Source organism: Enhydra lutris, unplaced genomic scaffold (genome assembly GCF_002288905.1).
Source record: "Enhydra lutris kenyoni isolate GAN:26980312 unplaced genomic scaffold, ASM228890v2 scaffoldscaffold51, whole genome shotgun sequence".
In the NCBI taxonomy this organism is placed as follows: domain Eukaryota; kingdom Metazoa; phylum Chordata; class Mammalia; order Carnivora; family Mustelidae; genus Enhydra; species Enhydra lutris.
Window position 1 is genome coordinate 12,142,070 of NW_019154135.1, and position 20,590 is coordinate 12,162,659.

Sequence of the window (20,590 nt, forward strand, 5' to 3'; positions counted from 1 at the left end):
GGTTTCAGCAGGGACTTCCTGGGGCCCTGGGGGAGGGGACACTCACTGCAGACACTCCTTTGCCCTTGGGGGAAAGTGGGTGTGTTCAGGGGAGCTCCTGCACTCTTCTCAGCTGAAAACCTTCAGTGTCCTGGGTGCCTCTCTGACCATCAGGATCTTCAGCTCCTCTAGCCTCCAGCCCTATCAGAGGACGCCGTGGGGAGCCCCAGATGGGACCCAGGCACCAGGCAGCGAGAGCCCCCGGGGCACAGGCCAGGCTAAGGAATCCTGCAGGTCGGAATTCCTCCCTTAGATCTGCGGGGAATACACCCACCTACATTCCTGCACTAGTTTAAAATCTACGGGCTTTTTTTCCCCCACAAAAGACCATTTTTAATAGAAAGGAGGTGTTGGTAACTCATGCTTCAGGGTAACAAAGCTCTCCTAAATATATACACATCTCCTTCTTAGGCAGTAGTTACAAAAACAGGGTGTTTTTTGTTTTTGTTTTTTCGTTTTTTTTTTTTTTTTTTAAGCACATTCCTCGACCCAGCCCTGGAATTCGGAGCCCAGGCTCAGGAATCTGCCCCCGCATCTGCCCCGCCCCTGATGTGATTTTGACGATCTGCAGGTTGGGAAAAGCCACACCTCAGGCAGCAGATTGTTTCCTGGCTGGGGCTGGGGCTGGAGGAACGAAGGCGAAGGGAGGTTCGTTGAGCACGGGTCCCCGCCAGCCTCCTTAAACGTCTGCTGCGAGCACCGGACACGGTTCTGAACAGAGCTGGGAACCCGCCAACAGCCGGATGGGGTTGGTTCTAGTGTCGTCCCCACTTCTACAAAAGAAAACACCAGGGCACAGAGAGGTTCATTAACTCACCGAAGTCACACAGCAAATCCTGGGCCACACCAGGATTCCATATTACTGCCGGCTGTGTTCCCAGGGAGCTCCCCGGTGGAGAAGACGGAGGGACCCCCCCGAGTGTGAACTCGTGCCACTCGGGGGTGGGGTGCAGCCCCCCCCCACCCCGGGCCTGCATGAAGACCCAGATCAATTGGCTTCTATCTGTCTCATGGTTGTGCTCACGGGTGCAGCACAGGGACACTCGTTCTGAAGTTTTTCAGAACGAGAAACAAGGCTGGGGCTCCTGTCTGAGGTCAGGCAAGTGTGCGGGGCAGCTGCGCCTGTGCTCACTCCCGGGGGATGCCCTGCGTTCAGCCAGGGGTGCGGCCGGCCCTCGCTGCGAGCAACAGATGAATGCCTGAGACCCGGTGTGTGTGGTTTTTATAAATAAATTATATGTTACATTTTCAAAGAAGTCTGTTTAGAAAGAATCCTCCATTGACTAACCCTTTGTAAACTAGTACCATTTGATAAATAATTCCTGGCCCCTGTTGCCTGGGGGAAGGGAGGAGGAGCTCACAGTCGCCCCCTCCCCCCACCCCCTACGCCTGGCCTCTTCTCCCTGGTGCCCCCCTTCTGCTCTCAGATTCCAACTGCTAATTGCTCCCAACCCCAACCCGGGCTGTGCCAGGAGGGTCCCCGGCTGAGTTTGGGAGCCAGCGGATGCTGACCTGGGAACATGGCCACAAAGCCTTCTCCTGGGCAGGCCTGCTGGGCGGGGTTCCCTCTCCATGGAGAGCTGCTGAGCGAACATAAAATACCAAGTGATTCCTTCTGTAATTCATAATTGTTTCCAAGCAAAACCATGAAGCCCAGGGCTGCCGGCTAGAAACAGGAAGAGGAGAATGGACTGGCCCTCCCCTGTCCTCTCCCTGGCGGCCGGAGCCTGTGGCAGGGGGTGCTCCCCTGGAACGGTTGTCAGACCTGGGTTCCCCGATCCCCACCCCCGCTCAGGGTTCCTGGCACTGAGCTCCACCTCCCGCCACCCACCTGGGCCGCCCAGGCCAACCACAGAGGCTGGCCGAGTTACCTGTCAGGCCCAGAGCAGAGGGCCACAGGGAAGCCACCAGCGGGCCAGTGAGACTCGGGGCTGCAGGTGACAGGGCCCTGTGTCTCAGACAAGACCCCAGGCTGGCAGAGGTGGAAGGGTGCAGGTCGGTGGAGATTCTCACTGGGTTCTCCCCCAGAACTGGAAGGGCCCAAGCTTAGCGTTGGGTCTCTGCCTTCTCTCCTGCCCCAGGCAGGGACCCTCCAGCTGTCCCCTCCCCTCGGGGCCATCTCCTTGGATGCCCCCACCCCAGGCTGCTCCTGGGCCTCACTGTGCGCCTGCCGTTGTTCCTTCTTCTTCCCCCAGGGGTACTCACCCTGTCCACTCCTGGCCTGGGGCACATCTTCACACTGTCAGGGCTTCCCGAGAAGGCCCTCCTACCGGCCAGCCTGAGCCGCTCCTCACTCCTTGGGAGAGGGGCTGATGCTTCCAAGCCTGGGAGCTCTCCTGCGTTGGAAGCCTTCAAGCTGAGCCTGGCGAGCGTTAGGGATGGTGAAGGGGACATCCTGGCATGGAAGGTGGAGGTCGGGGACTTTGCCGCCCGGAACATTCTGGAATCTTGAGATCTGCCTGGCACGGCATGGACCCTGATGTCTCACTGTGAGGATCCTAGAGGCGAGGGCTCACACCGGCTGAAGGCTCAGGAAAGGTTTGCACAGCAGGGGACCTGGCAGACATGCGCGTGGACAGACCTGTATTCCAGAAGGTCTGCGGGAACCATGTTAAGCAAAGAATCTAACATCTTACCGAACGTGTGTTCTGTGAACCTTTGCTGGATGCATGAATGTATGAATGAATGAATGAATGAATGAGTGAGGGAGGGAGGGAACGCATGTGCCCGTGATCTCAGGTTGCGCTCTAAGCCAGGAGCAGGGGCTTCTGTCCTATTCCGTGTGGGCTCCCATGGCGAAAACCATAGACCGGGCGCCTTAAACAATATCTGTTCTCCTCCGGGGCTGGAGGCTGGACGCCCCGGATCCAGGCGTGGCAGGGCCGGTCCCCCATCCCCCAAGGCTTCTCCTGGCCATGCGGACACCGTCTCCTCCCCGTGTCCTCACAGGGTCGTCCCTCCATGTGCGTCTGCATCCTGACATCCTGCTCTGATGAGGACCCCAGTGTCCTGGAGTAGAACCCGCCCTAGGGACCTCGTTTTACCTCCATCACCCCTTCAAGACCCCTCTCCAAGTACAGTCCTTTTCTGAGACTAAGTCCGTTCTAAGACTGAGTCTGTTCTGAGTCCCGTTCTGAGTCCCGGCCTGAGAGTTAGGGCTCCAACATATGAATCTGGGGGGGGTCACAGTTCAGCACAGCTGAAGGAGCGTGGGGCTGAGGGTGCGGGGAAGGTCCCACAATACGGGGAGCTGCCTTCAAGCACCAAATTCGACAGCACCATGGGGTGAGCAGCAACCCACTTTCCCCACTGAAGTTCCCCCTCCAACTGGGATTCTGTCTCAGGCCCTGCAGGGGGGGCTGTGTGCATGGGGACCTGTCCATGGGTCTCCAAGGAAGGGTTCTCCCTGTCCACCTCCCTGGGCCTCTGCCCCCCACAGCTTCATTCTTGCACGATTTGGTGGGGACATTCTGCTGTCTGGGGGGTCCATCGGGACTGTGGTCAAGAGATGCACGCTTGGCCTGGCCCTGGGTTTGTCAGCCACGGTTGGGAGCTGACCTCAGCAGAGTCCCGTTCTCTGCGGTCCCCGGCTTGGTTGCGGCGGTTGCCAGAGCCTCTACAGTCCCGAGGCTGCCCCCGGTCAGCACCCCCTGCCCAGGATCTGCAGGGGAGACTCCTGGGTCTTCTGGGGGCCCCTGACCACAGCTCCGTGCAGCAATCACTGCTTATCTTTATTTTTTTAAGATTTATTTATTTATTTGACAGAGAGAGAGGGAACACAAGCAGGAGGAATGGGAGAGGGAGAAGCAGGCTTCCCACTGAGCAGGGAGCCCAGTGCGGGGCTCGATCCCAGAACTCTGAGATCATGACCTGAGCCTAAGGCAGGTGCTTAACGACTGAGCCACCCAGGTGCCCCCTGCTTTTTTCTTTTAAGATTTTATTTATTTGAGAGATACAGAGTGCCCGTGCATGAGAGGGGGGAGGGGCAGAGGGAGAAGAGACTCGACCCCAGGACCCTGACATCATGACCTGAGCGGAAGACAGACAGACTCTTAACCGACTGAGCCCCCCAGGCACCCCAGGAATCACTGCTTATCTTGAGATCTGCATCATAATCTGCATCCTGCTCCCCCCATGGTGCTGTTGAATTCGGTGCAAAATGTGGAAAAAGCAGTCGGAGCATCAGGGACTGGCACTCATGTCAGGAACCTAGTGGATTCACCGAGTTGATCACACACAGAATAGAGGAAGAGGATGGTAATACCTTTGTTTGAAATTAAGTCACAGTTTTTGATGTAAAGCATTGTTCACGAAGTCCATCGGTCCGGTTTTGGAACATGCAATGTACCATGTGGTTTAGTATGTCTGATGTCCTTAGAATGAAGGTCAGGTGTTATCGATGCTTTAAATTTTCCTTAAATATTCACATTATCTTCAGTAGAGACATGTATGTTTTAGAAACAGTCATGTCCTTCCTGGCACCCTATGTCCCCCACGGTGCCCACTGTTCCTGCTCAGCTGGACAGACACCATGACATACGGGGCAGAGACGTGGAATCAGACACATACTTTATCCCAGAAATTTCATCTCTCTGGAAATAAATCCATGTTTCACTAAAAAAGACGAAGTTTAAGAAGGACACAGATGTGAAGGGGAGACAAAGGGAAGGAACTCCACACGTCCACAAGTTCAGGTCGACACAAGCTCCCCGAGCAAGGGAACCGCGTGTTTTGTAGCCGAAGGTTCATGGAAGTTTGGGGGTGCTTGGCTCTCTCCAGGACGTGGAGGGGCAGTCCATGGTGACATCTCGTTCTTGGTTATCTGCGGTCACATTGTCATGGCTCAGGTACCAGGGCTGGGACCTCACACTCCTCTAAAGCCCACAGCATATTCGGGGTTCGCTAATGGGAGCCCACCGTCCTTGCTCTGTCCCAGCACCCCGCCCAGGACACCAGCAGACATTTAGTCCTTGTGTCTCCTTGGGATCCTCCTGAGAGGATCTCACACTTGGCTTTTGATGACCTTGACAGTGTGGACGAGCGCTGGTCAGTGTTTTGTAGTCCGACAGCCCCTCAGCTGGGATTGTCTGGCGTTTCCTCCCGCGTAGGCTGGGGTTCAGGGTGAGCTGGGAGGGAGACACAGAGGCGGAGTGTCGTCCCCACCACCTCAGGTCAAGGGGACCTGCTCTCAGCACCGCTCAGGGTCACTGTGGACCCTGACCCCCAGGCTCCGGGGTGGGGAGGGAGCCCCATCTCCCGGTCTCCTTGGTGGGGAGCTAGCCACATAGGCTGTTTGGAAATCTTCTCTGAGGGGGATCGGCCCTATTCTGACACACTCATTCAACCAGTCAGTCCATCAGTATGGACTCATGCGTGTTTATATCCATACTTTGAATGATAGCCCCAAACTGTGTTTGTTTAGTTGCTCAGATGGCTCGAGGTTTAGCCACCAAGAGCTCTGTGGGGTTGGGGAGTTGGGGGGCGGGTCCCTTCCACTGCCTCAAGCCTTTCATTCCCTGGCACTAGTGGGGCTCTGGGCTCTGCTCATGGGTTTCCTGCTGGGACCCAGACCCCAGAACCCGCCCTCTCTCCCAGAGCCCCGCTCCTCCCAGTGGGGATGGGATCAGCCCTTAGCGTGGGGCGCTGGGGCTGGGTCTGCTCGTTGTCCCCGGGCTACTCCTCCCAGGTCTTCTTCAGGGCCGTTTTATTTAGTTTTTTTTTTTTAAGAGAAAAAGAGAGAGAGGGGGAGAGTGAGAGGCGGCGGGGGGGTGGGGGGCGGAGGCAGAGGACGAGGGAGAGAATCTCAAACAGGCTCCATGCCCAGCACGATCCGCGCTCCTGGACACCCGGGCCCCTCAGGCCGGTTTGTTCTTCCAGGATCACCCGCTTATTCAACACACACACCCTCGCCAAATGTTCGCGGAGGCCCCTGCGCCCAGCTCAGCACTGGGGAGGCCAAGACGTAGCTGGGTGGAAGGCAGGCGGGAGCAGCGAGGGGCGCTGCGGGTCTCCCATCAGTGCGGCCGCTGGACCGGGAGCTCAGGACCGGGAGCTCAGGACCGGGGGCTCAGGACCGGGCTGCGCACCTGCGGGGAGGGTTGAGCGGGAGGAAGAGGCACTAGTGCTTGAGGCGAGGGCCGGGGGGGGGGGGGGGGGGGGCCACGCCCACACGCTCCAGACCCCGCCCCTTCAGGCGGCTCCTGTCCTCACCCCTCGGCTCAGAGCTCTCCGGAAGGCCCTGATCCCCTTAGGAATGGGTTTGGCTGCAGGAACAGAACGCCGGACTGTCAGGGCTTCAGGGATGGGCCCCAGAAGTCCCGAGCCGATCCGCCCTGCGGCGACTTTCTTCCCGCTCTGCCATGGCGTTCGTTTTCCCGCTCTTTGCCCCCAGTCTCCTGGGCTCCTGCTCTAAGGTTGCCTGGGGTGGGGTGGGGCGCGGGACCATCAGGAGAGAGAGCAGCCCCAGCGGCCCGCAGGATGGAGCCCAGCTGGGTTCTCTGGGCAGGCTGCTCCCGGGACAAAGCAGCCCCGTGGGACCTCGAGATCCCTGTAATGGTCCCGATTCCTTCAATGAACACTTGCTGGCCGGGCTGCTGGGAGGTGGCCCTGAGCCGTCCACCTCCTTTGGGGACGACCTCACAGGCAAAGGGCGGCCTTCCAGCAGTGGCCCACGCCCAAGACTGACCCATGTGCTCCAGGACAGCTCCCACGGCACCGGCACCCTCTTTGCCTGCCTCCGTCTCTCCCCTGGCATATGAACATGCTCAGATCTGTCTCAGAGCCGATGTCCATGGTCCCAGCAGGGCACAGGTTGGGGGGGCCCAGGGCCATAGCTGAGGAAGATGGTGTGTGTGCACTTTAGCAGAGAGAGTACTGAGATTCCATGGGTTTAGGGAAAGCCTCTGGGGAACGGAAAAGGCAAGGTGCTGGGTCGTGCCTGTGGACTTGTGTGCCCGGGGAGAGAAGCATAGGGAGGGAAGGGGGCCATGTCCCTGTGAGCTCTGGAGGAGCACCGTACCTAAATGCACCGCACCAGCTTGTGGACCTGCTGCAGCCTCCCAGCGCCGTGAGCCGGGGATCTGCATCCCGTGTCCTGCCTCCTGCTGCCCCTTCCAGCGGCTCCCCGGAAAATGTTACTTTTCAGTGCAAGGAAATCAGAAAATTACCCACGTCGTTGCCCACATGCTGTCTTTGACCCAGGCGTATTGAATCGTCAGACTGCGGCCGTGGCCAAGATCATCTTCATGGCAGCGACAAAGTTCCAGAAAGTTCTTTCAGAACTCCAGTGGGAAGGAACAAGAGGGACTCTGGGCAGTGGAGACGCAGCCGAGCCCCCACCCAGACCCACGCCTGCCCCATCTGCAGTGCTGGGGAGGGAGCGGCGGGTTTGGTGTAAGCCTGCTTGACCTCAGCTAAACTGCTCTGACTTTTGCTTTCAGATTTGAGATATTTTTGGATGGGTAAGGATGGAAAAAATGTGTGTCCCCTTTTCAGATAATTGCAGCGTGCCCTGTTGTTGTTCAGGTTCTTGGAGAGTCCAAGTTGTGGGCTGGGAAGTGGGAGCTCCTGGATTTGGGAAGCCCGCCACACCCTGTGCCAGTCTCTGGCCAGGTGCGGGCAGGTGCGGGCATCTGCATTTCGGTGAATCTGGGAGCCAGCTGCTCCGGCTAAGGGAAATGCACGAGAACACCAGGTCCAGTGTGTCTCCTCCCTTCTCGGGGCTCTGCGGGGGGATGTATGAAGACAGACACTGTCTCAATAGGCCTCCACGTGTCCACAGTCCCAGAGGCAAGGGACAGCTAGCTGGCAAGGGACAGCAGGGTGGGTGGGACTGTTCGGCTTTGAGGGAGAGAAAGTTGAGGACAGAGATTTTAGGAGAGGCTGCCCCGCAGGGGCGAGGACCCCCCGCTTCCCAGCCGCGTGATCTCGGGCAAGCTTATTGGCCTTGTCCCCGCAAGTAGATGTCCTGGTACCTTCAGAAGTTCACGTTCACCTAGTCGTTCAGCCAGCAGGGACCTGGACACTGTGACAGAGCCTGAGACACAGGATGGGCAGAGGTGGTCGGCTCTGGGATGTTCCAGTAAAGAGACGAGTTGACACAGCCGGGACAGCTGGATGAGCAGAACAAGGCGGTGTGGAAGAGAGCTGAGAGGAGCTTGTCGGCCTGAGGGTTCTGGATCTTTGTCATGTTCTCTTGCTGAACAGCTGGGTGACCTTGGTCAGGTTAGCTACAATTTCAGCTTCTTTCCCTATGGGTGATAACATCAGACTCAGCCCCATTTAGGGGTCCGTGGGCTGCGAGCTCCTCACTCCTCCCCTCTTCTGCTGAGGCTCCTTTCACGGTACCCTCTGCCGTCTGAGGATGAGAGTCATGAGTTTTGACCTCTTGAGAAATCATGCTACCCTCTAGAGCAAGGCAGGGATTATCAGCCTTTCCAAGAGGCGTTGCAGGGTAGGAGTGGAACGGGAGTGAGGGTCAGCCTCTGCTTTCCATGAAGAACCGAGGAAGGTCCCCACAAGCCAGGACAGGCACGGCTGGACCCCGAGGGCCCAGGTAGCGTTGGGTGTCCAGCCCCGATCAGGGGCCGTTCCTGGTAACAGCACCTTAAGACGTGCGCAGGCCTCTCCAGGTGGTATTCTAAGACAATTTGGTCCCCGAGGCTGGTACAACCCCTGCCTTTCTTCTGCAGGTTGTAGGGTGGGTGTCTTCTCACATGTGCTTTCCCTGTGCCGGGGCTTCCCACGCACTCACGGGCCTCAGGATAAGATCTTGTTGACACCGTTCTTTTGCCTGTGAGGGGCAGCACTCGAAATCTGCAGAGGGCTGTGTGTTTTCCAAGGGCATCTTTGGAGGGTGCTGCCCATTTCCCGGATTTCACTAATGGGTAAACAGAGGCTGAGAGACTGACTGAGGGGATATTTGAGTCTCGGGGGGATGCTGGAATTTCTCTGCCTCTCCTGCCCTGAGTATCCCTCTGGCCTGGGACTTGCTCTCCTGAACGCTTCTGGCCAGACAGTCCTCCTTGTTTCTCCGGGCTCATTTTAAGAAGTCATGTGACTTGTGAAGTCCTCCCTCCCTTCCAGGCACTTCTAAAGCAACTTGGGCCTTGCCCCCCATGGCCGCGCTGCTTTACGTCTGCAGAACCGTGCTAGAGTGTGAGCTACCCGCGGGCAGGGAGGCCTGGGTTCCAGCGGGCACAGTAATTGAAGCGTGGAAGGAAGGAAGGAATGAGTGAAGGAAGGAACAACCGGTTTTGCAGGGGTCAGGCCTCCAGCCTCCCCCCGCCCCCCACCTGCGGCGCGTGAACTCTCCGAGCAGGGACCCCCGGGTGGGCCACCATTTGGCGGTCCCGCGGGGCCTGGCGGGGAGGTCCCGGGGCGCAGGGGCGCACGGGGGTGCGCGGGGGCGGGTCCGCCCTGCGCCCGCAGGGCTGGGCGCTGAGGCCAGGTGACGGGCGGCCGGGCGCGGCGGCGGCGGCGATTGCCCGCTCCGCCTCGAGGGGGCCCTGCGGCGGGCGCGGCGGCGAGCCAGGAGGACGGCCCGCCCGCGCGCTGCTGCGCTGCTCAGCGCCCGGCCTGCTGCGGCCATCGCCCGCGGGACCCGCCGCTCGCCCAGGTACCGGGCCGCGCCGCCGCTCGCTTTGTTTCGGGCCGGCGCCGGCGAAAGCGCGCTGGGCGCGGGGAGGAGCTCGGGGAGCGCGCGAGAGCGAGCGGCCTGGGGTCCGGGGACGGGGCCGGCGGCGCAGATCCGGGGTCCGGGTCCGGGTCTGGGTCCGGGTCCGGGGGCGCGGCCGGAGCGGCAATGCGCGGCGGCGCCCGGAGGACTTCGCTCTCTGGGACGCGTCCCGAGACTTGCAGGGCGGAGAGCCGAGCTCGGGGGCCCTCTCCCGCTCTGGGCCAGCAGGCTCCGTCCCCGTCCCCGGGCTGGGCGGGAGGCGCGGGGCGGGTGGGGGGGGAGCTCGCTCCTTCCGAAGGAGCAGAAACCGCGCGGGGTCGCTGGGGCCCCGCGCCACCTGTGGCACGTGTACCCCGGCCCGCCGCGCGGTCGCTGACAAGCCGCAGGGGGGAGGGTCCCGGGGCGCGGGCGGGGGTCTGCGTGCGGGTGGGCGCCGCTGGCTGACAAGGGCCCTGGGGGCTTTGCCTGAAGTGATACGAACATCTGTGTGTGGCGGGAAGGGACTGGATTCTTAAGACAGCACCAGAGGGTGACCCCCACTGTCCACCGTGGTTAATACCAGCGCCCCGGGACGTGGGGACAAGAGAGAGCACTGCTGAGGGCCGTCACTGCCTGCTTAGGGAGAAGCGCCCACCCTGACGGGGTTCCAGCCCTTCACACACTTAGAGTTTCTCTGGGCTTTCACTCCCTGTGATATGGACCCGTGGGCCTCCAAGACTTGAAACATATCCTGAAAATAGCACCGCGCGAGTTTTCATTGCATTCATTGCATTAATGTTAATATTGCATTAATTATCTCATTGCCTGACGTCCGGCCTTCATGACCCCCGTTTTGACATTCTGGTGGGTTTGCTGTGCGCCCGTTGCCCTCTTTGAGTCTTTGAAGTGCTCCATTTCTTGGCTCTTTGAAAGAGATTGCGTCCTGTGATTCTCCCCTCTTTAGGGCGGGGGAGGTTATATTTGCAAATCAATCAACAAGTATTAGAAAGGCCTTTCTGTGGAGAGGCTGGAGGGGCCAAGGAGGGACCCCCCTGGAGTCTGCAGCTGGAGGGTGGAGGGAGCAGGGCCTGGCTGCAGGGAAAGAGGGGACCTTTGTGCACCGGGAGCTGCCTGGGAACCGGCAGGAGGCCAGACTCCTGACCTCAAAGTAATAGTAACTTACTTTGCAATCTTGCAGAGGAAGGGTGAGTTCAGAGACAAAGCATCGGGCGCACATCTCCAGCGTGTGTGCTGACTGCCTTGCCTGAGTTCATTTCACCTTTCATGCATGTGGCAACCCCCAGAGGGAGCTGCGGTTATGGCCCCATTTTACGGGTGTGCAAACGGAGGCAAAGAAAAGGCTAGGTGTCTTGTCCAAGTTGATGAAACAGGGTGGTGCAGCCCCGGGCTTCCTGCTCCCCGGACGAGTGGGTGCCTATTCTCATGGCGGATTCCTCTGCCCAGCGGCAAAGCTGGCAGCGGCGGCAGATGGGCAGATGGACGCTTTGCAAAGCTCTGGGGAGGCAGAAAGAGAAGTAGGCGCGCCAGGAGCTGAGTGCTCCTGGATGCAAACTGACTATGTTTACAAAGGGTAGCATTGGCACCTAATGGTTTCAAATAGAGCCCCTTGCAAAGGGGACCCTGGGAGCTGAAGGTCACAGGTTCAAATACGTTCCTGCAGCGGGGTGTTGCCTCTGATGGGGGTGGGGATTAAAAAGAATGAAAAAGCCTGAGAAGAAGGTGAAAAGTTGAGGAAAGTGAGGGGAGAGAGCCCCAGAAGGGACGGTTTTGGACCCGCAGGCTGGCCCATTTTACAGATGAGGACGTTGTCAGGTAGGGGTCCGGATCAAACCTCTGGCTAGTGGCCCGCCTCTCCTGCTCCTTCTCTAGGATCGGCCAGGCATAAACCACCCTGATGTTGGGGAGAAGCCTTCTGTTCCCTCGCGACACCCTCCCCTCCCCATGAGCTCCCGATGGGGGAGGCGCAGGGCATTCCTGCTGGAGAATCCCCCAGCCTCCACCAGCAGTGTTACCCTTGTGTGCCCACCACCCAGTGGGGCCGTGGCTCTCTCGGTAGGAGGCTTCCTTAGGGTGGCTCCCAGCCACGGGAGAGGCCCTGTTTCATGGCTGGGCCTGAGGGTCTGCTCCTGGCAGTGGGAGCAGGGGTGAGGTGCCTGCCACCTCCCCCTGAAAGGTGCACGGATCCTGGACTGCCCAAGAGCCAGCCTGTGCGCCTGGAGACCACTGCGGTTGTCTCTGTGGATCCGGGAACAGCAGTCCTTGTGAGTGGGTTAGTTGAGCGTGTGTCTGGTGAGGTCAGAGCTGCCCTTGGTTCCCGGCAGGAAGCGACAGCGTGGGCGGCCGTCACTGTCTCTGGAAAGTCCTCTGACCTCCGCACTGTTCGGCTGTTCTGACAGAGGTTTTTCTGAAACCCTCCGGGCCCAGCGGGGTGTGGGGGGCTGCATGCCGCGGGTGCTCTTCCCAGGCGCGCCCACATGAAGCTGGCATGGAAAGCCCACCCACTGCACAAAGGCATTGTTACCACAATGCCCCCTGCCTTGAAAACGCCCACGCATTCAAGGTCGCTTCCATCAAAGTGCTGCCGAGCGGGACTTGGCTTCTCTTAGGTTCCAGAAATGTTATGAATCTGTTTTACTGCGTTGAGTCCTGAGAACTAACGGCCGGGTCACTCCCCCGCGGGGTCACTGCCCCCCACAACTGTTCAGGCCAGGACCCGTTAGGTCTCCATGTCTGCTCCTTTCCTAGAAATGCAGGAAACATGAATCTCTGGGTTTCTGGAACTTCCTGTGGGCCCTTGCCTATGGGGACCGTGTTTGGTGAACACCCACGTCTCCCCGTATGGGGGTTGGCCGCATCCACGAGGTGGGCCCTCCTGCAGGCATATCACACTGTCCCTCTCCTTGTGTACTTGGGGACCTCTGGGTCTCAGCTGTATGTCTGGTGCTGGTGCAGCCCTGCAGGGTGTTCCGGAACCCCCCCCCCCAACGCCCACCCCCCGGTAGGGGTGGGGCCGCCTCTGCTGGATGGGAAGGAGGAGGCCAGGGAAGGCAGGATGACGGCCACCTGGGGCCAACCTTAGAAGCCATCACAGTGCCTTCCTGTGTCACAGAGGGGAGGGGATGAGGGTCATCAGGGATGACCCCCTACACATTTTAAAAGAGTTATGAGAATTTAGGAAAAATAGAAGGCGGCAATCTGGAATTCATGTATTTTGTCCTGGGCGGGCTAAGTTAATGACAAATTACGTTCAAGAAGTCTTGGTCAGTAAGCAGGAAAATTCCCTCCAGGGGAACATTCTCTGATCAGGGAAGGGAGGAGCCCCTCGAGGCCACCAGCTCTGGGGGAGAGAAGCCTTTCCAAGGCATTCCTGGGCTGGGCAGGAAGCCTGGGTGCCCCCCCTCTGCGAGCATCCCCCTGCGCCAGGCTAGTGACCTTGTGAGCCTAAGGCTTTCTTCCGAAGGCACAGCTGTGCTTGCCACGGGGGGCGTTTGCTGGGCAGGATCTGATCTTCGCCCAGCCTCGAGAGGCGTGGTTTTGTCCATATTTTCCAGAATTGGGCCCTGAGACTCAGAGAGCTTGACTTGCTCGCCGGTGTCATGGGCCTGGTGCGTCTGGGATCGGAGTCTGCCCCGTGTTGGCCACCGGGGCTGGAGCCTGTGTGAGCGGATGGCGTGGCGTGGCGCTGGGGGCCGTCCCAGATTGGAACCCAGGCCTGGCTGCAAAACTGGGACTTCTTCCCAAGACCAGGGGTCCCCATGGCTCCCCGTGAGGGGCCGGCGAGGTGTCCCCAGCTGGCAGGGCTCCCTGCGCAGCTGCTTCCTCGGACAGGGAGCCTGTGTCTCTCTCTGCTTCTCTCTTCCTTCCTCCCTGGGCTCTCATTGTGGCACGGGGGGGCTCCCGCCTTCCTCTTCCTCTGCTCTGGAGAGATGATGACCCTCCCCGTACCCGTTGCAGCTCCGGCTTTGTTCTTCAGCATTAAGGGACGTCTGTCTGTGGGACCCTGTTCCAGCTCCCGAGCAGGGAGCAGCTGGTGCCCTCGGGGCCGGGCTGTGCCCGCGGGCATCCTCCACGCTGCGCCCGAGGGCACCGTCCAGGCAGCTGAGGGTCTCAGCGGCCCTCACTGTGCCCAGAGGTAGCAGCCAGTGTGCCCCAGTGGCATTTCAGTGCAGACTTTCTGAAGCTGGCCGCCAGTGGTGAAACCACTCCCTGAGGTTTGGAAGACACGAGCGGAGTAGCTCTGAGCCAGGGGAGCAGGCAAGTGCTCGAGGGGTGCGGCCCCGGGGCCTGTGCTGGCTTTGCTCTTTGCAGGAAAGGCTGGCCGGAGTCCGGATCACGCTCCCACCGCGGCCCACAGCAGCAGAGTGCCATGCACTCATCTAAAGCTGGGGGGGGGATGTTGGTGGGGGGCTGGCCCACATCTGGCCATCGATCGAGGCGCCCTGGGGCCCGGCCGGGCCATTAGCTGGGTGTCTGCGTTCTGCGCACATTCCTCCCGGAGCTAGGGCCGGAGCTGGAGCTGCAGCACAGGCTCCAGGAACAAAAGGGCTCCATTGACTCGGTCCTGGCTGTCCTCCCTCCTAATTCATCACCTCTCAGGGGTTTCCTGAGGCTCCCTCCCTCCCACTGGTGATTTTGGACACAGATCAAAGGCGAGGTTCAGGCAGCCTGCTGGGGGAAAGAGTGGGTCCTGCCGGCCATAGGCCTGGGGTAAAGGCGCCCTCTGTCGCCATAAGTGTCCTTGGGGTGTCCCCACCTGCAGCCTGGGGCCTTGATGCCCCTCGCGGGACTCACGCCGGCAGGTCCCATGGGCTGTCCCTCGCTGGCCACTGCTGACTCTGGTCCCACTGAATGTCCCTAGCCCCAGCGGCTCCTGCTGGAACCGCACTTCCTCATTCCTGGACGCGCTATCTGATTCCGCGCGGGGGGGCCGAGTCCTGTGATAACCGGAGGAGGCGGTGGGGCACCTTCGTCCTGAGGATCCCGACAGGTGTGTTTCCAGTTCACCGCTAGAAGAGCTGAAGTGCCCGGTGGGCGGTGGGTGGTGGGTGGTGGGCGGGGCGATCTGTGCTTGTCTCCACTGGGGGGGAGCTGAGTGAGGCCCGGGCCTGCCGGGGGAGGGGGGACCCTTGTCATCTCTGCTACTCGGGGGTAGGAGAAGCTTCCCGGGTAGTGGGGGTCTGAGCTGCTTAAGCTGATTTTTGAGTCTTTTCCTACAAAACCATTTTCCCGGGCTCTCCCCTGGCTGTGGACTTGGAGAACCGTCCTTCCGGCAGCACCGCCCCTTCCGGCAGCACCGCCCCGAGGCCGTGTTTCCTGGCTCGCTCGCGGCCGTTCGGCTGCGCTGTTTGGGTTGACGGCACCCCGGTCCCGCGTGCCGCCCTGGGCCCCGCATTTCAGCACCAACGCGGCAGTGACAGCGCGTCCCCCCCACCCCGTAACTGCCTCTGCGCACTCGGGGTGGGGGGTCGACGGCAGCAGGCGCCCCAGCACGTGGAGACGCAGGAGCGGACCGGACAGCTGTCTGTGCTCCGGCCGCGCCCCCCGCGCGTACCCGTGCGCGGACGTTCTTGAGCAGGACTCCGGCTGGTCTTGTGCCTGGAAGGACTTCCAAGCCTGGTGCAGAGGTCAAAGAACACAAACTTTTTTTTTTTTTTTTTTTTGGTGGTAAAATGCATAGAACAGCGCCTCCCATTTTAACGTTCTCAAGTGGACAGGTCAGTGGCACTGAGCACATTCGTGTCGTGCTGGCAACGCCCCCGTCCATCCCTGGATCCCTTTTCGTCTCGTGAAAGGAAACGTCTGTCCAGGAAACACTCCCCTCCCCCGCCCCCAGCACCCCGATTCTCTGGCTCCGTGAGTGTGCTCCCCCCGAAGGGTCACACAGTCTTTGTCCTTTTTGTGACTGCCTTATTCCGCTCACATCCTCCGGCGCATCCATCCTGTGCCGGGTGTCGGAAGGCCCTCCCATTCGAAGGCTGCACACCGCGTGGACAGACCGTGATTTGTGTGTCCGTTGGTGGACACGCGCACTGCTCCTGCAGTTTCGCTGGCAACAAGGGTGCATGGAGATCTGTCTTGACCCCTGCTTTCCCTCCTTTTGGGTGTATGCCCAGGAGGGGACACAGGCTTTTGGAAGTCCCCCCAGATACCACAGTGCAGAAACCCATGTGCTCACTGGGGTCTCCCCGTGTCCACCTGATATCTCCGAACGCCGGCGTGTACAGGCTGAAAACCAGGCCTGCAGGCAAAGGAAGAGGGAGGCTTCTTACTGAGCTATTTTGACAGATCGTGTAAACTCTGTGATTAATGGAATGAGAAAGCAGGAAGAATGTCTTTCATTTAAAAAAAAAAAATAGAGCCTTCAGGGTTGCTTGGTTTTATTTTCAATTAAAAGGGTCTGATTTTGTTTCTGGAGAATGGTTTTAATTTGGATAAATAGTTCAGTCTGGGGACTGCGTGCCAGAGCCTAGGGTCTCTGAGGGCCGTTACCCAGCGCTCCCCCCGCGGCTTTTTGGAGGGAACTCGGACCTGGGCCTTGCGCTGGCCTGGCCTCCGTGTGGCGGCAATGAGCGTCCAGCGCTGGGGAAGGGGTTGGGGGCAGCCCTCCTGACCCGGGCACACAACCGATGGGAGTGAGGGGCCCCAGCCCAGTGGTCGCTGGTTAATTTTTATCCTCCAAGAACATGTTCGGAGGCTCACGTCAAGAATGCCAGCAAGCAGCCCTCGTCCCCTCCCTGCCAGGCAGTTGGACCAGACTTACTGGCATCTTTTCCAACGTGGGCCTTTGCAGCATTGGTCAGGTTTGGAGGATGTGGAGGGGGAGACATTCCTAAAGGCTGCAGGTAACAACGGTGGGAGAAGCTTCAGAGGCCACGCAGGCTTCTGACCTTGGCCTGGGCCCTCTAAAGGCTGGGTCTGTGCGCCTTCTTTCAGAGGGGCTTGAAGTTGGATCTCAGAGTCGGACTCAAATCCTGGGCATTCTGGGGAAGGAGCCCTGGGGGTAGGGACTGTGGGCAGGAACCACGTGGAGTGTCCTTGAGGCAGGGAAGGGGTTGAGGAGGGCAGAGGGGATGAGAAGGCCAGGATGGGACATCCACTTGTTAAAACTAGGACAGGTGTCAAAGCCTTCACTCTTCATGCTGTTTAACCTGTGGCGGGGGGAGGTCTGCGGCTGGTGCCAGGACCTCCCGGGGCCTGTGGGAGCTCTAGGGTGGATGGGGAGCTGCCCCAGAATGTCCCCGAGCGAGTGCAGCCGCACAGGAGGGAGGGTGGGCAAGGTGGCTGGGGACCGTGCACCTGGCAGGGATCGGGCCTTCTGCATGGTGGGGGGGACCCTCAGCATGCAGGAGCGCCTATAGGCCAAGCAGCTGTGCATAGGACCTGGGCCTGCGTCCCGGGCTGCCGTGCTGGCAGGTGGAGCGGCAGCTGGAGGCACACAGGCCCCTGACAGAGGGCACTTCTCAGCAGAACCCATAAGAAAGTCTCTGGGCTGGGGGACCGGGAGGAGCTGTGGGGAAGGGGGGCCCCAGGACCGGGGTCCTGGCCCGCTACTGGACAGGCATGTCCGGGACCAGTGCCCTAAGGGACGGTCTGACGCGTGGCCTCACCCTTCGGGCGCCCTGCATGTTTGGGACTGCGTGGGCAGACATTGGCAGTGCCCAAGCCCTGTTTTCTGGAGCAGCCCTGGTGGCTCCTTGTGTGCCCCCCAGAGCCCCTGCTGGTGTCCCGCCTGCCAGGCTGCTGATTTTAACCGGAGGAGACGTTAGCATGAGATTGGGGCACAGACAGAGTCCCTCCCTGTCCTCACCCCTCCCCACCCCACGTACATAGGAAGGCCCAAGGTAGGGGTCACATAGAAGGGCACAGTTCGCTTTCACAGCATGTCAGCTGTTGCTGACCGCCCCCCCCCCCCCGCCCCATGCTGTCCCGGGACCACTGTTCGCACCCCTGCCCGTGCACCTGCCTCCTCCTCCCCACTGCAGGTGCAAGCCGGCTCCTGGCCACCCCGGGGGCCAGTTTGTCAGAACTTCCTCTGGGGACAATGAGCACATCCAGCAGCAGCCGCAGCTCCTCCTCTGGGCAGGGGGTGGAGGATGAGGGGTGGTCTGCGGGCCTTTATGATTCTGCATACAGCCCACCCGGAGGTATGTGCGGTCTCTGCCCTGCGGTGTCCAGGCGGGGCCATCCTCCTGGCCCAGGGTCCGTGGGGCAGAGCCCACTGCTTTTGCACACCCTGGTTTGGCTCTCGTATCTGTACTGGTCCCAGGCTCAGCATGTGTGGGGGGCACATCTGGGAGCGGCGGGCTGGGGGGCGCTGGAGCTGTGCTCTGGCCGGCTGCAGCCCCCTGAAGCTCTGGGGCCAGCGTTTTTGGTCATTGTCTGGCTGGGACCTGCCGGCCTGAGCTCAGCTCTGTGGCCCAGAGACAGGCCCAGCTTCTGGGGTTAGGTGCCAAGCTGGGGTTGGGTCACCGGGCTGTTGGACGTCAGAGACTTTGGCCAAGGGGGTTCTCTTGTTTGCTCTGCACCGGCTTCAGGGCGGCCTGCCTGCCTTCTGTCTGCTGAGCCCTGTGTTTCTGCTGTGTTCGGCTGGTGTCTGGCCCGTGGGCTTTGAGGACTTCCGCACGTCCGTGTCCTGTGCTGAGCACAGAGGAGGCCCCGGCTGGACACTGCTGGTGTTTACTCCACGGCAGAACGGGAGCCGGCCGGCCATCGGAGACCGTCCCGGGGCTGCTCTGCGGGGTCGCTGATCACGCGGGGGTTGGGGGCACGGAGGACGCTCCCTGATGACCGTGTGGGCAGGGGGTCTCGTGTGTGTGTGTGTGTGTGTGTGTGTGTGTGTGTGTGTGTGTGTGTCTGTCTGTCTCCTGGGGACTTGCGGTCATTTCCTTCTTTGTTATTCTTCAGCTACTTTAGCTTTGGGAGGAGCCTCCCCAACTGTTTCTCTCTAGCTCAGCCCCTACCTCCACCACACGCAGCTGGGAAGGGGCTGGGCCGAGGACCGCCCCCCCCACAGCCTCTATGCCCTTCCTGCGCCCTCTGGGGTCAGCAGTCTCTCTGCTCAAATCTGAGCTCTTCCAAGGACAAGAACCAAGGCTGCTGCTTTCATCTCTGTAAGATAAGAGCTTTCAGGCGTAGCTGGGTGCCCTTGGGCCAGTCGCTTGGTCCCCGAGCCGCTGGGCTGCCCCCGTATCCACAGCCCACCCCCCACGCATCACAAACCGAGGGCTCGGTTCCACACCCACACGGGAACGTTCTAGAAGCTGGTTCCTCACTAGGAGAGAGGGATGTACCCGCACGTTTCCTCAGGGTTTCAGGAAGTTTTCCAGGCCCACCACTTCCTTTTTTCTGGAAGGTTCTCTCTGCAGTTTATCCCGCTAACGTTCAGACAAGGCCGTTGATGCTACTCTGACAGACTGGAGAATCTAGCCCACTGTTAGTTTCTTGGAAAAGAGCCACATTTCAAGTTGTCCTGTTATTGGAAGTTGCCAGTCAGGCCCCACTAGGAACCCACGCAGACTCCCCGACGAGAGCGGCAAACACTGTCCTCTGCTCGGAGCACAAAGGAATGTTCTCTCTGGATAGAGCGAGTGGTGGGGTTTCCTTGTAGCCTACACTGTAGAGAGGGCAAGAATTATTTCCTTTGTCTTCCGCTCAAAATGTGTCCACTGTCGATGCACAGTCACCAGCATGTGTAATCTCTTGTCTAATATTTAAACGAGGGTTTTGTTCTTGGAAAAGTGCTGGGCATCCAGCAACCCCCGTGGGGACGAGAGCCACCCGCCCCGATTACTGGCTTTCTGTCCTGCCGATCCAAGGTCACGTTCACTAAGTCTTTCTTTGGGATTGAGCGCATTAAAAAAATAAATTAAAAAAACAAAAAACAAAAAAAACACAAACCCAAGCTGCCCAATTCTGGAGCGGAGTTTGCGTCCGTGGTGTGGTCGGCGTGGGGCTGGAACCCCGCAGCCTGCCGCTGGGAGGAGGAACGCACAGCTGTGCTTGGAGGCTGGCCGTGCTTGAGGGCCATGTGCCCTCTGCCTGTCCGCCGGCCCGTCGACCTGTCTCTAAACGGACAGCAGCCTTCCGGAGGGCCGTGGTGCGCCTCTACCACCTGCTTGTCTCCCTCCCTCGTTCATGCTTTCTTGCACCTGACATTAACTGAGCGCCGGCCCGTCCCAGGGGCTTTTCACCGTCACCACGCTGCGGGAAGGGGGCAGCGGGGTCCCCTGGCTTGCTGGCCGGGGCGGCCTGGAGATGGCAGGCAGGGCTGCCAGGGGTCTGCCCCTCCGTGGTGGTGAGTTCCTTGGAGCCCCCGCTGCTGCCCCTGCCCTGCCGGTCTCCCCTTCCCAGCAGGTCCCGAGAGGACTCCCCAGGCCACCGAGTCCCAGCGCATGCAGAGACCCCTGTGGGGGCAGACTGTTGGGGGAGCTCACAGCTTCTCCTGCTCTTCCGGCCGCGACGGACCGAGGCATTCTCGAAGGCCCGCAGGCGTTGAAACAGAGTGAAGTCTCCTGCGAGGCTGGCCTGCGGGGCCGGAGGGAGCAAGTCCTCCCTGCGCCTGCCCCTGCGGACTCGCGGGGCTCACCTCAGCCAACGTGCACCCTGTTCGTTCCATTGGGACCTCTGTGTCCCTGGGACTGGAGGCCCCGCCCCAGGCCTCTTTCTCCGTGTTTACTTAGTTCTTTTTCTTACGGAGCGCATTTGGCATACGACATTATGTCCGTATACAGGTTACAAAGAGAACAGCACTGCAAATATAGGTACTGTGTCACCTAACAAAGTGGTCACATGCTATTAACTGTACCCTAGACTTATATGGTATCCCAGTGTCTTTTTTTCCTTAAGTAACTACACATTTGTACCTTTTTTTTTTTT

At 59.9% G+C, this 20,590-nt stretch overlaps 1 protein-coding gene across 1 annotated transcript in view; it reads left to right on the plus strand.

Annotated features, from left to right (window-relative positions):
• The first annotated feature begins 8,154 nt into the window (after positions 1-8,154).
• LOC111157076 (tensin 3) overlaps positions 8,155-20,590 on the plus strand; it is a 201,714-nt gene continuing 189,278 nt past the window's right edge. The window contains exon 1 of the mRNA XM_022518299.1: positions 8,155-8,262. Coding sequence (XP_022374007.1) covers positions 8,155-8,262 — 108 coding nt within the window. The remainder of the gene's footprint in view (positions 8,263-20,590) is intronic.